Source organism: Gadus chalcogrammus, chromosome 16 (assembly GCF_026213295.1).
Source record: "Gadus chalcogrammus isolate NIFS_2021 chromosome 16, NIFS_Gcha_1.0, whole genome shotgun sequence".
In the NCBI taxonomy this organism is placed as follows: Eukaryota; Metazoa; Chordata; class Actinopteri; order Gadiformes; family Gadidae; genus Gadus; species Gadus chalcogrammus.
The window spans coordinates 3,136,776-3,149,517 of NC_079427.1; the positions used below are offsets into that span (position 1 = coordinate 3,136,776).

Sequence of the window (12,742 nt, forward strand, 5' to 3'; positions counted from 1 at the left end):
GTATAATTTCTTATTTTATTTTATTGATAAAAACTCTGCGGGATATGTTGACGATTGAGTTTATAAAAAATACTTTCTCATTGAAATTGTACATAAAGTAGGCTATATAGTATATTATATGGTGACTACATTATTGTAGCCTTGGAATTAGACGAATCGTTGTACTCATGTTTTATTTGCTCTGGCAGATGTCCGGCAGTTTGGTCTGGCGAGGTCATTCTAAAACTATCCTGGAATTATTATCAGATTATAAATATTAGTATGAGAATACCATTAAACCTGCAGTTCATTCGTTTAACCAGTTAGCGGCGACAGTCTTGTTACTTTGACGTAGAAGAAGAACTTGAAATCTAGGTGAGTCCATCCATGGTTGTTCTCTAAAAACATCCCATTCTTACAATTCTATAGTATTAAATGTTTATATATATATTAACACATTTATCAGTGCCTCCACCCGGAACGCGGTATATCCTTACTGGTCCAGGACTTCATCTCAGAGGCAGAGTTGATACAGGGCAATGTTGTCATCCTTTGTAAGGACAGCTTTCAGAAAAAGTAAGTAATATAATTATAATATATATAACGTTACAGTATCTATTGGAGAACAAGATGTAATATATCATTTATATATACGCTTAATAAATGTGTGTCATTCGATGATTGTGTGTTTGGAGAGCTGCGTTATCCAACTTGTAGGTGAAAGGTCAGTATGAAGTTACTTTCATGCTTGGTGCATTTTGACAGTCTTAAACTATATACTATGATTGTATTTGAAGATATTACATGTTTTTCAGAACAACTTACAATGAATATAGATACAGAGCATTAGGTAGCAAGTAGGGGTCAAACAGTACAGAGAGTACGTGTGTAGATTTATTCATGAATGTTAATCAATTACTTATATAATAGACATAATGCTACCGATTCAGCCGTTCAACAAAGTCAAGGAAAAAAATGGCTGTTGTGTCCTTTGCCAAACAAAGGATGCCTATATCACTTCATAAATGAGAAATCCAAATAGCAGAATACAGATTAGTCTGTCAGAGGAACACATCACTCCAAACTACAGCAAACCAAAGCTATAATGGAGGTCATTCTGATCCAGATACAATTATTTAAACCACTGGGCCAGGTAAATGGACCTTGTCCCACTAAAACTCACCCACAGCCTCTAGATCAATATAGACATGTCCAGTCATTACACACAGACACAGACACAGACACAGACACAGACACAGACACAGACACAGACACACACACACACACACACACACACACACACACACACACACACACACACACACACACACACACACACACACACACACCAGGTGTTAAGCAGTACTTCTCTTGCTCCCAGGAGTGTGTCTGCTGGGGCAGAACGCAGTGAGAGCCATGTCTTCCAGCGGAGGTCCCTTCACCTCCCTGGTGGTCAGCCGCCCCACCGAGGCCATCACACACGTCGAGCTCAACCGCCCGGAGAAACGCAACGCCATGAACCGGGCTTTCTGGAGGTAGGGGGGGCTCAGGGTTCATAATGAACCGTCCTTTAGTAGCATTAAGCTACTTTTCTAGAATGTTTTTAGTTGCATGCCGCAGGTAGGAGTTAGGGGGAATTCTGCCCGAGGATGTCTAAAGGGAGGCTGTGGACATTATATAACCGATTACCTATTATCTGGGATTTAAATACCCTGAACGCTGCACTATGTTGTCCAATGTCCTTTTTATGGAGATCTTAGTTTGAGATCCTCGTGTTTTTTTGATACTATTGGTCTGCGTTTATGTCTCTCACCCTGTGATCGGTCCACTGTTTTAACTCTGCGATTGTTAGATAAGATGTACTTGATTAATCTCGGATGGATAATGAGGTGTGTCAAAGCATTAAGTACAGAACAGTTATAAGAATTAAAGAGATACAAATATTGCATCAGAGTAAAACATTTGAAATGGTTGAGGTAGTAGACATTAACAGTTGACATGATTAGGTTTAGTTCTGTTTATGTTTTTAGGAACAGAGCACACAAATCAACATTTCTGTAAATGTAAATTGGCTAGCTAATCTTCATCAGAAGGTCCCTGGGCAGGTTATCTAAAAAGCACTTTTAAAACCGACAATGCAGACAACCATTTAGCACATGCAGGAAACATACGATGGATAAATAAATGCAGTATGCTACTTTCTTTTCTTTTTTTTTTTCTAAGTGAGATGGTGGATTGCTTCAACCAGATCGCAGACGACCCGGAGTGCAGAGTAGTCGTGGTGTCGGGGGCAGGCAAGATCTTCACCGCAGGTAAACAACAAGACCAATGCGGCTTCTGCATATATACCTAGGCAAAGGGGGTAAACAATTGTTGCCTTATGAAAGCGGTCCCTAGATTTTTGTTGACTGACCGTTACAGGTCATAATATTTACCTTAGTTTTGTTTATTTCAACTGCTTAATAAATGTCTATATATTTAGTAGTTGTTTAAGCATATTCTTAATTAAGGTGCTGTAGGTGTACACTACTTGCATGTCACTTAGTAAAAATGTCAGCCATCCACCACTTATTTACTGAGGGAGTTGTTATTGGTTCAGGGAATGTATCTTGTCCATCACAGGTGCTTTTAAATGCAACACTTAAATGGTGGAGAAACATATCAAGAGGGGAAGCTTTTAGGTTGTTGAGTTAAAATACCGTGGTATTTTCTCCTCTCTCTAATCTCTCTCTCTCTAACATGTTAAATCTTGCCTCTTGCCTCTAATCTCTACATCTCCTTTAATATATAGCTTTCCACTTTCCTGTAATTCGGTTGCTGGGAAAGACTGGTTTCCCATCTGGGAGGAATAAAAAGGTTATAATAAAATAAAATGTTCCTCTCTCCAGGTATCGATCTGATGGACATGGCCAGCGACGTGTTGCAGCCAGAGGGCGACGACACGGCGAGGCAGTCGTGGAACATGAGAAAGATCATCACCAAGTACCAAGAAACCTTCTCAGTCATCGAGAAGGTAAACACACGCACGCTTTCACTGTGTTGTCGTATGTGTGTTTGTCTTGTCTGTATCAATACTAAATACGTAACTTTTACATTTTTACATGAGGAGAAACATTATCCAGACGTTTGATTAAGTAATCAAACATAGTAATGGTGGTTATGTTCCTTCCTGAAGTGTCCAAAGCCGGTGTTGGTGGCCGTGCACGGAGCCTGCGTGGGAGGAGGTAATCAATTACACTTCTACTCATGCAAAACTGAAATCAAAGTTTCTCCTGTAAAAGTCAAAAGTGTAGCATTATAACTCGATTTTATCTTAAAATAATCTGGACATATCGATAGCCAATTCAAACTAAAGGCCATTATTCTGCTGTGTTTTTCAGGAGTGGACCTGATCACGGCCTGCGACATACGCCTGTGTACCCAGGACGCCTGGTTTCAGATTAAAGTAAGCTCCATACCCTCCCCTACCTCAAAAACATAGAATACTATGAGTGAATCCTATAAAAGAGCATATTCTTTCCACAAGGAAGTAGACATCGGTCTGGCAGCGGATGTAGGAACCCTGCAGAGACTTCCTAAAGTAATCGGCAGCCGAAGGTAAAAACCATCAGCTCCTCCTCCCACCATCACCTCCGCTCTTCTGGCCTCTCTATGTTAAGGTGTACAGACATGTCCCATTAGTAATTATGGGGTACATCCGTGCAGGCCTTCTCGCTCGTTTGATTCTCAGCCTCACGCGTACGTTGCTTGGGATAAAACTGGTAAAAGATCGAATGCAATTTTCCTTTCTCTAGTCTGGTCAATGAGCTGGCACTGACGGCAAGGAAGCTCTACGCCGATGAAGCAAAGAGCTGTGGCCTCGTCAGGTTAGTGTTGGTGTAACCCTTCGTATTGGCCTTCATGTGTCACATCAATAGATTTTTAAATCCCAGCTTCTAATGTCTCTTGACCTAAAATGATGTAATCTTTAGCTGACACTAAACACAACGGATTGATTGAAAAACTTTATTGAACAATTAAGTGTTCAAAAGGATTAAAAAACACAATAAAGCCTAAAGGCTTGTTTCCATTGTGGTCCTTTATGGCGGGCCTCACTTTTAAACGGTGCTCCACGAATGCTTAATGCAACAGTATGACACGCGTTTGGATGAGAGCCTGGTGTTTGCCATTCCCGCGCCTCTATAGTCGGGTGTTTATGGATAAGGAGGAGATGATGGCGGGAGCCATGGAGATGGCCGGGGAGATCGCGTGCCGCAGCCCTGTGGCGACCCAGGGAACCAAGATCAACCTCATCTACTCCCGGGACCACAGCGTGGCCGAGGGGCTGGACTACATGGTGAGGGGGGGCCGAAAGACAGCACTGTTCATGTCTGAAGGCTTCCAGGAAGAAACCTCAGCTAGAATTTATATCTAGGAGACTGTACATAGGTTGTGGAGGAGCCGGTAGGGGTGAGCGATAAATAGAACCACTATGAAGCACAGAACATAAATATTATGCTCATCACATGACCAGGATGGGGGTGGTTGTGGTTCCAGTAATGACACTTTCTCTCTTCCCTCCCCCACCAGGCAACGTGGAACATGAGCATGCTCCAGACACAGGATGTGATGAAATCTGCCCAGGCGGCCATGGAGAAGAAGAGTCTGAAGACTGTTCCCTTCTCCAAACTCTGAACCACGACTAACCTGAACTCGGAGGGGGCGGGGGGGACTGAACCTGGCATGATCTTGGGAGGTTTCAAAAAGAACAATGTATGAACGGAAACATGTCAGCAAGGAGTACACCTAACATCCTGCCCCATCTTCAGTACCATGCGTGCAATGTAGGCAGGAATGATCCGAGTCACTTTTTTCCCCCCAATCCGAACTTAAAGTTTTATGGTTTTCAGAAAACCTGGGTATTTTGTTTGTTGATCAGTAAATTGTTAACATTTAAATGATACGTTGGATGTTACCACGTCTCCTCTTCAGTGTGATTCAGTTGTGGCAACGAAAGGCAGACCATGTGACTTCCCATCTTGGAATTTCGTGAGGACCATGGCACATGTTGACCGACTCAATCCAAATAATGAAAGCTCTTGTACTAAGTGTCTTTAACCCGCCTCCTTAACTTGTAAATGTGTGAATAAAACAATGATTGACGTTGAGACTGCTTTGTCTATATATTCCTGAACAGAAGCATGTATATCCACAGAGGTCTCTTAGCTTATTAAAATGACACTTCAAAAGTAAAAGTCAACAGGTAGGAAGTTACTTAAATATGCTTTATTACTCCTTAAATATGCTTTATTACTCCTTCAATTATAAGTTAACAAATGTACAAAATGTAAAAATTAAATAGAAAAATCATCATTGTGCAGTCTGCTTGGCTCGAAGTTTCTGTAAAGTTTTCTGTAAAGAGGAAAAGTAGTTTCAAAATTAAATTACAGTCAGGATTAAAGGTCAAAACATGACATGTTAAACAAGTTATGTTAAGCCATGAAATAATTCAGTCGTGTCACAAAAGAAAGGGCTCCGTAATGTACCTGGTGGAACTCCTTGGCCTTGAGGCGGTTCTGGGCGTAGCTCTCTTGCTTGCTCTTCACCTCCCTCTGCTGCTTCACCTCCTCCAGCCGGCCATACAACCTGCATCCCCCAGACACCACCCGCTTAGAATATACAGACCATCAACCTACGCCAATCTCTTAGAATATACTGACCACAGATGGACCAACCTACACCATGATGACACAAACCTCTTACAATTTACTGACCAAAGCTTCAGACAGTCAACCTGACACCAACCTCTGAGAATATACTGACCAACAGCCCAACACTAACTTTGTTTAGGTCGTCAATCTTTACAAACATTAGACACATTGGCTTCGATAATACCAGGTGCAATAGGCGTGGTCAAAACCTACGTCACTTGCTTGAGCCATTTTTTGCACAGCCGGTTGAGAATGGAACACTTTTTGAAACTGCGTTTTTAGCTGGGAGTAGCAAACAAAAAATAAATAAATCATATTTTAGAAAGATATTGACACTAGGGATCGACCGATATTCGCGTTTTTTACGTGTATCGTATCGGCCGATACGCGGCTGATTTTCGCCGATTTTTTTTACTTTTTTTTTACTTGTTCTACCTCACCTGTTTTTAATATTTATTAAATATTGTTCATCTACTTGTTCTACCTCACCTGTTTTTACTATTTGTTAAATATTGTTCATCTACTTGTTCTTACTTGTTCTACTTCACCTGTTTTTACTATTTGTTAAATATTGTTTTTTATATTGAAGTTCAATAAATGTTTCTTTAAAAAAAAAAAAAAAAAAAAAAAATCGGCTCAAGAAAATCGGTATCGGCGTATCGGCTAAGGCTGATGAAAAAATATCGGTATCGGTCCTAAAAAATCGGTATCGGTCGATCCCTAATTGACACTTTAACAACTCCGGCAACTAGTCAAAATGATGACTGATGATCAACACGTTGCGAGACCCAAAAATGAAAATATTCAACTGAAAAGTGTTTTGGGGTTTACTTTCCCTTTAACGGGAGAGGGAATGCATCGTAAAGCACGTGCTCTCTCCAGACGTGGCATACCTCCGCGTTCTCAGCTGCATCTCCAAGCCCTCCAGCTTCTTCTGGGATGGCGTGCACGTCCTCACCTCTTCACAACCCTTCATCCCAGCATTGCTCACTGAGGAAGAGGAGGAGGCAGAGGTTCCCAGCCAAGGTCAGGATGGGGGTAGTGGTGATTTAAATATATTGTATGTTCATGTATGTAATTTGAGTTATTTACACAATTTCTACAGGGATCAATAAATCACGTTGAAGTGTCTTGCTTGCCAACAGGCACACTTGTAGAAAGCAGAAGAGTACCTGGGGATGGATGTTTGGGTTTCCCATCAGGCCGTGCAGGGACAACAGCCGTCCGGACTGGAACCACCATGGTCTTGATCTGGGGTTCTTTGGTCTTTGAGCTGACCAGTTGACCCGGGGCCTGGCCTTTAGACCTCGGGTGGTCTTCAGGCCGTGCCTGTCCCAGATGAGGCCCGGTGGGGCTGTGGATCAGCTTGGTCTTGGCCCGATTCTGGACGGACTGGGTCTTGGCCTGGGTGAGTTTGGGTGGCTTGCCTTGGGTCTGGCTGGGTTGGGGTGGCGTGCCTTGGGTCTGGCTGGGTTGTGGTGGCGTGCCTTTGGCGTTGCTGGGCTGGGTCTTGGCCAGGACTCGTTTGGCCCTGATCTCCTCCACCCTGAGGGCAGACCTCTGGATCAGGGCCAGGCGTTTCCTCTGGAAGGCCTCTTGGAGACCCCCAGCGGGACCCGCCTGGGGCTCCAGAACCACGCCTGGCTGGGACGGGGGACTCTCTTGTGTAGCGGGTGGGTCTTCCTCCTCAGGTAGGAGTGTTGAATCAACCTCCTGAGGGAAGAAAATGAACATCATGAGAACCTTGAGGACACGAAGCAGTACCATCTAAACACAGTTCATCAGAGGATGAGCGATTGATCAGTGGGCTGCTTACCTGGTCCTCAGTGGTCGTGGTGTCCGGGCCCAGCGTGCTTTCGTCACTCAGGCTCACCAGCGTGATCTCAGACTGCTCCAGGATCCCCTTCTCCCAAGCCGTCCCCTGATTTGAGGAGAGAAACGACGTCAAAGTCCCACGTTTAAAAATAATATACATTTACGACCCTGGGGTGAAAGTCCAGTACAAATAAAAACAACCACATACTATTATTGTATCCCAGATAGGAGTGTCACTCTTCAGGTTAGACCCCGTCTGATTGGTCGGTTCTTGGCTGGTCGAGTCCCGGGCTGGAACCAATCGCTTGCATCCATCAGTCTCGTCTCCCTCTCCCACCATCGGCTCCTCCCCCTCCTCAGGGGACTCGAGGAGGACGGACGGTGGCTGGGAGGAGGCGAGCTGGCAGAAGGAGTCCAGACAGGAAGAGATGGGCACCTCCTCCCCCTCCTCCTCCTCCTGGGCTCTAGGGTGTTCTGGGGAGGGGTCGACCAAGGAGCCCTGGTCCTCCTCTTCCGACCGCTGCGGGGTGAGCGGCCGACCTGCAGGGGAAAGGTGAAGCCATGTCTTTATGACGTCACTCGTCTTTGAGGCACCACTTTGAGACATCACTGATTGCGTGGCGATTAAGGCACATTGACATCTGGGGAAAAGTTGCCATTTAACATGACAACGATGCAGAACAAACTTAGCTAAACCAAATTTGGGTTTGAATGGACATTAATATTAACTGCAACATCGCTTGTTTTTAGATCGATTCGTGTTTAGAATCAGCGAGTATTGTGGGAAACAAAATAATTAGTCGTTTGCTACTTTAACAGCCTTCAGCATTGATGACCGTCACGACTTGAACTCTGGCCACACCTGTAGACTCTGCCTCCTCCCGTCCTGTGGACTGGTGGCTCCCGTCCGGGGAGCTGGGCACTTCCTGTTGTGGCAGGTGAAAGGTCATGGAGGGTTCGAGGGACTCGTTGAGGGTCACCTGGGCCAGGAGGGGATGGAAGGAGTCCTGATCGGCAAACCCTGAGGGAGGATGGACCAGATGCAGCGGGAGCTCACCACACAGGACCACACCCAGCAGCAGGGGCCGAAGGCTAGTAACGAATGCTCTCGTTTCTTATTTCTTCATCGTCATCATCGTCGGGACCGACCTTCAGAGCATTCTGGGTCCTGCTGCAGGGGGGCGCTGGGGTCCTGCAGGGGTGGCCGGCGCCGTGTGTCGGGGACCTCCGGCTCAGGGACTGCGCTGAGGTCAGGGTCCACGGCCGCCTGGGGAGACCCGCCGGTGCCGTCGCGGGGTCCTCTGTTCAGCCGGGTCTGCTCCGTTCTGGAGCTGCCGTAACCTGGGGGAACCGGCACAGCGGTTGGTACGGGTCGGACCGGACGTGTAGAGCGAAGGGACGCCGCTCGCTTGGTTTAAACAAAGTCCACTTCACAGAACCGTGCACTTGACACACATAAGCCACCCTTTATCCGTCTCCAATTGTTTCAGGTGCAACAGCAAAAAGAAACAAGTAAATTAAAATTATTATTAGTACTAATTAAAAATATACATGTAAAATTGTAGATGAAGAAAGACAAAGAACAGTCAATGCTCCATCATCAACTTCCTAGGTTAAGTGACAGTAATCTGTTAAAAGAGGAAACACAAGAGCCTTCCTGTACCCGAGCTTCCAGCTGCCTGCGCACCCGACTCGTCCAGCCGGCCAATCAAATGCCTCATCCCGCCCTCCTCGCGTCCGTCATCCAGCCACAGCGACGACTGATCGAACTCCAGCCGTCTGACCAGCTGGCCGTCGCTGGGCTGAGGGGCGCTGGGCTGGTGAGGAGGACAGAGGGGGGCAGAGGGCTGGGAGGCAGGTGGTGGTGGAGGAGGAGGAGCCACCAGGACCGACTCAACAGAGCCCAGGCTGCTGCTGCTGCTGCTGCTGCCGACCTCGCCTTCAGACCAGAGGAGAAGACGTGTTCTCACCGTCAGACCACAGGTTAAAACATGTCCTACAAAACAGGCAGTCATGGCTGCCGCTCGGTTATAATCCATTGAGGCCCCAGTTGGAGAGGTGGCAGCACCAAGGTTTGGTTAACTGAACACGCACCACTATGTCGAATGGACGAGCGGTTACTTTACAAATGGGAATCGATTACCATTTGGAGCTGTTGTGTTGTTACTTGTACTTAATTACTAAAGTAATATTTCAACTAGTAGGCCAGGTTATCTAAAAATATAATAATTCTGTAATTGAAACACAGCAAACATGAAGTACAGCCTTCTATACAAACATAAGAATGTATTTTACAGGGTAAACATGTGTAGTACGTTTGAGCATGTGTCGGACAGCGTAAAGCTAGACCCTTCTTCCTGTACCTGAGCTTCCGGCTGCCTGCACGGCCGAATCGTATAACTGGCCAATCAGGGGCTTCATCCCGCCCTCCTCCGGTGCATCATCCAGCCACAAAGACGTCTCCTCCAAACCCGGCTGGCCAATCAGCTGGCTGGCGTAGCGGCCCGGCCCACTGCTGGGCCAATCGGAGCCAGGCTGGTGAGGAGGAGGTCGGTGGAGGGGGGATTCTGGGGCAGGTGGGTGTCCTAGGACCTGGACTGGGTCTGATCCTGTAGGACCCACGCTGCCGCCGAGACCACCTGTGAAGACCAGGAGGAGAAAGGATTGTAACCCTGAAGCCAGGGGCTGAAGCTCAGCTCCTCGACGCCTGATCAAGGTCACGTCAGCATACAACTCCCTGACTAGCCACTGAAGCAGCGGTTGAGGTTAAACTCGCCAATGTTGACTTGAAGAAATAATCCATGCTCTGTCACTTTGATTTTCAGGCTGTCTTAAATACCAGCCAGCAAAGAATGACAAGGGCATGACAATGTCAATATCCTTGTGAAAGAAGAGGAAAAGTCTGTCCCTCGGATGGACGGACAGACAGAGCTCCAGCAAAAATGCACGTCAATAACAGTAAAGGTAAATCGTCGCTCAACAAACACACTTAAGCACACTTGCACACATAGCCAAAAAAAACAACACACAAAAGCTCAGCTCAAGTGTAGAAACATCTACACTAGAAACTCACTGCGTGCCATTATCTTTAAGCAGAGACACAACCGCTACTTTAGAGAAGGGTCAAATGATTCGGGGCAGAATAAGGATGCATTGTGAGTTTTACATCAAACAGCAATAACATCTTTTTTTGTACCTGTGCTTCCTGGTCTCCGGACACCCGACTCGTCCAACTGACCAATCAGAGGCCTCATCCGGCTGTCCTCCTGCGCTTCGTCGAACGACACCGACGACTGCTCCAACCCCAGCCTACCCATCAGCTGGCTGGAGTAGAAGTCGCGCCCGCCGCTTGACCACAGGGAGCAGGGCTGGTGGGAGAGGCGGTCGATCATGCGGCTCAACGTGGAGTCCCACGCACCCTCGTTGGCTCCCGCACGCATCGACGGGCCTGGGAGCTGCCCAATCATGGAGGACTGGGCCGACGGCTGACCAATGAGGCGCCCAACAGCCGAGTGCCGCCCGTCCGCGGCCAGACAGGACGACTGATCCTGCTGACCAATCAGAGGCCTGAATGAGATGTCCTGCACCAATGAGACGCTTTCAGAGAACTGCTCCAGGATCTGGTTGACCGCGTTGTCCCACTCCTGACAAAAAGATAAATAAAAAAAAAAAACGAGAAATAATGAAGACGTCTGACCAAGTCAGAATCAGAATACTTTATTGATCCTCCAAATAGAAATTACAAGCATAGAAGATAAGATTATAAAATAGAAAATTATAAATAAAAACACAATAAATAAAAGTAAGAATAAAGTAAGAAGTGGACATCTTAGTGAAAGTGGACATCTCTTAGTGGGTTACATTCATAAATTGACAATACAATAAGTGAAGGGGAGCAAGGGGGAGGTGAAATATGTGAATGAGCGCGTTGGTGGGCGAGTACGGGGGTCTCACCAGGCCAGGCCTTGGTGGAGCCGTCTCAGTGGGGGGAGTCGCGGTCGGGACCTGAGCTGGACTCGGTGGGACCTGGTTCTCATCCACGGCTATTGATGACCCTGGAGGGAGCGGAGAGAACGTTGTCGCTTTATAGCCATCAATCAGGTCTACCTCAAGGGGTCGATTTCATACACTTGGAACTTAATGTGTATTTATTTATTTCATCTACGTTTCTGCAATCATTATTTGGGTTCAGGTTCTTCAGTTTTACCGTGACGCAGACGCTCACACAAACAGTCATACGGAGCTCAGTTCAAGTGTAGAAAAATCATTTTGTGCACTTAACGTGCACTTCAATAACAGTAATGTTACATCATCGCTCAGTACACACACGCAAACGCACGCACACACACACACGCAAACGCACACCCAGACACACGCAAACGCGCACACACACACACACACACACACACACACACACACACAAAGGCAAACACACGCAAACGCAGAGCTCAGTTCAAGTGTAGGAAGATCATTATGTGCACTAAACGTGCACTTCAACAACAGTAATGTCACATCATCGCTCAAGTGTGCAACTATGAAGCTCAGGAGAGCATCAACTTTGTGTCCACAGCCAGGTCAGGGCGTAATGACGACCATTAATGCCATGGCCGTGCGAGGTCTTCACGAACAGCGCATCAAGGCTCCCTTAAGCCCCCCTGTAGTGGACCCCTTACCTGTGGTGTCCGCACTGCTGCAGAGGGAGGCATTGAGCTCTCTGGTGTACTTGTCTATGATGCGCTGGATGCTGCTGTCATGGAACAAAGCAGCTACGGCCCGGCCAGGGGACGTCTCTGAGCCTGGGGTCGTCTCTGAGCCTGGGGACGTCTGGGGGCCCATGGAGAAGGAGGGGCCTGGAGACGATGAGTCCGCCACAGACGATAGCGCCACACTGCAGGAGCTGCGGCTGGACGGGGCCGACGGGGGGGAGACGGCCGCAAGGAAGCCGTCGGTCGGGTTAACCGGTCGTATAAGCTCCGCCCCCGAGTGGGGCTCCGAGACGTCTGTGTGGGGAGGGGGGGGAATCAATTCCACTCGTCTATAGACATTTCAATGCAGCACTGCACTCTAAAGTGTTCAACAAGCAAAGCAACACAGGGAGTTTGGAACAACACTAACGCAATGAGCACTCGCAGAGATCCGATAAGGAGGGAGAAGATGTTCTGGGTGGATTTAGGGTCATCAAAAAAGAATCCAAGTGCGGGTGGTGACGTACATCATCCGCATCGAAGAGCTGTAGTTCACAAAGCGGCCTCACAGAA

At 47.0% G+C, this 12,742-nt stretch overlaps 2 protein-coding genes across 7 annotated transcripts in view; one reads left to right on the forward strand and one right to left on the reverse strand.

The window, feature by feature from the left end:
• Positions 1 to 256: 256 nt before the first annotated feature.
• ech1 (enoyl CoA hydratase 1, peroxisomal) lies at positions 257 to 5,152 on the forward strand. Of its 2 annotated transcripts, XM_056610584.1 has the most exons (11): positions 257 to 354; positions 446 to 555; positions 1,361 to 1,514; positions 2,203 to 2,291; positions 2,868 to 2,992; positions 3,155 to 3,203; positions 3,360 to 3,424; positions 3,506 to 3,576; positions 3,774 to 3,845; positions 4,165 to 4,315; positions 4,549 to 5,152. In XM_056610584.1, the coding sequence occupies exons 2-11, from the start codon at positions 519 to 521 to the stop codon at positions 4,651 to 4,653; spliced, it is 918 nt and encodes a 305-aa protein (XP_056466559.1). In that variant the 5' UTR covers positions 257 to 354; positions 446 to 518; the 3' UTR covers positions 4,654 to 5,152. The 2 variants fall into 2 exon arrangements, with proteins under 2 accessions (XP_056466559.1, XP_056466558.1); XM_056610583.1 differs by lacking the exon at positions 257 to 354 and having other exon boundaries at positions 361 to 555.
• cep295 (centrosomal protein 295) overlaps positions 5,118 to 12,742 on the reverse strand; it is a 35,113-nt gene continuing 27,488 nt past the window's right edge. For all 5 annotated transcript variants that reach the window (XM_056610582.1, XM_056610581.1, XM_056610578.1 and 2 more), the window contains 13 exons: positions 12,158 to 12,484; positions 11,439 to 11,539; positions 10,681 to 11,128; positions 9,848 to 10,123; positions 9,148 to 9,423; positions 8,634 to 8,825; positions 8,347 to 8,505; positions 7,693 to 8,024; positions 7,486 to 7,590; positions 6,842 to 7,382; positions 6,563 to 6,659; positions 5,505 to 5,604; positions 5,118 to 5,370 (listed from right to left, as the gene is read on the reverse strand). In XM_056610582.1, coding sequence (XP_056466557.1) covers positions 5,329 to 5,370; positions 5,505 to 5,604; positions 6,563 to 6,659; positions 6,842 to 7,382; positions 7,486 to 7,590; positions 7,693 to 8,024; positions 8,347 to 8,505; positions 8,634 to 8,825; positions 9,148 to 9,423; positions 9,848 to 10,123; positions 10,681 to 11,128; positions 11,439 to 11,539; positions 12,158 to 12,484 — 2,996 coding nt within the window. In that variant the 3' untranslated portion in view covers positions 5,118 to 5,328. The remainder of the gene's footprint in view (positions 5,371 to 5,504; positions 5,605 to 6,562; positions 6,660 to 6,841; positions 7,383 to 7,485; positions 7,591 to 7,692; positions 8,025 to 8,346; positions 8,506 to 8,633; positions 8,826 to 9,147; positions 9,424 to 9,847; positions 10,124 to 10,680; positions 11,129 to 11,438; positions 11,540 to 12,157; positions 12,485 to 12,742) is intronic.

Coding starts and splice junctions, on each gene's coding strand:
- ech1 (XM_056610584.1), top strand. CDS start 519: ATGTTGTCATCCTTTGTAAGGACAGCTTTCAGAAAAA. Junction 2,993..3,154: donor CCTTCTCAGTCATCGAGAAG/GTAAACACACGC, acceptor TCCTTCCTGAAG/TGTCCAAAGCCGGTGTTGGT. Junction 3,846..4,164: donor AAGAGCTGTGGCCTCGTCAG/GTTAGTGTTGGT, acceptor GCGCCTCTATAG/TCGGGTGTTTATGGATAAGG.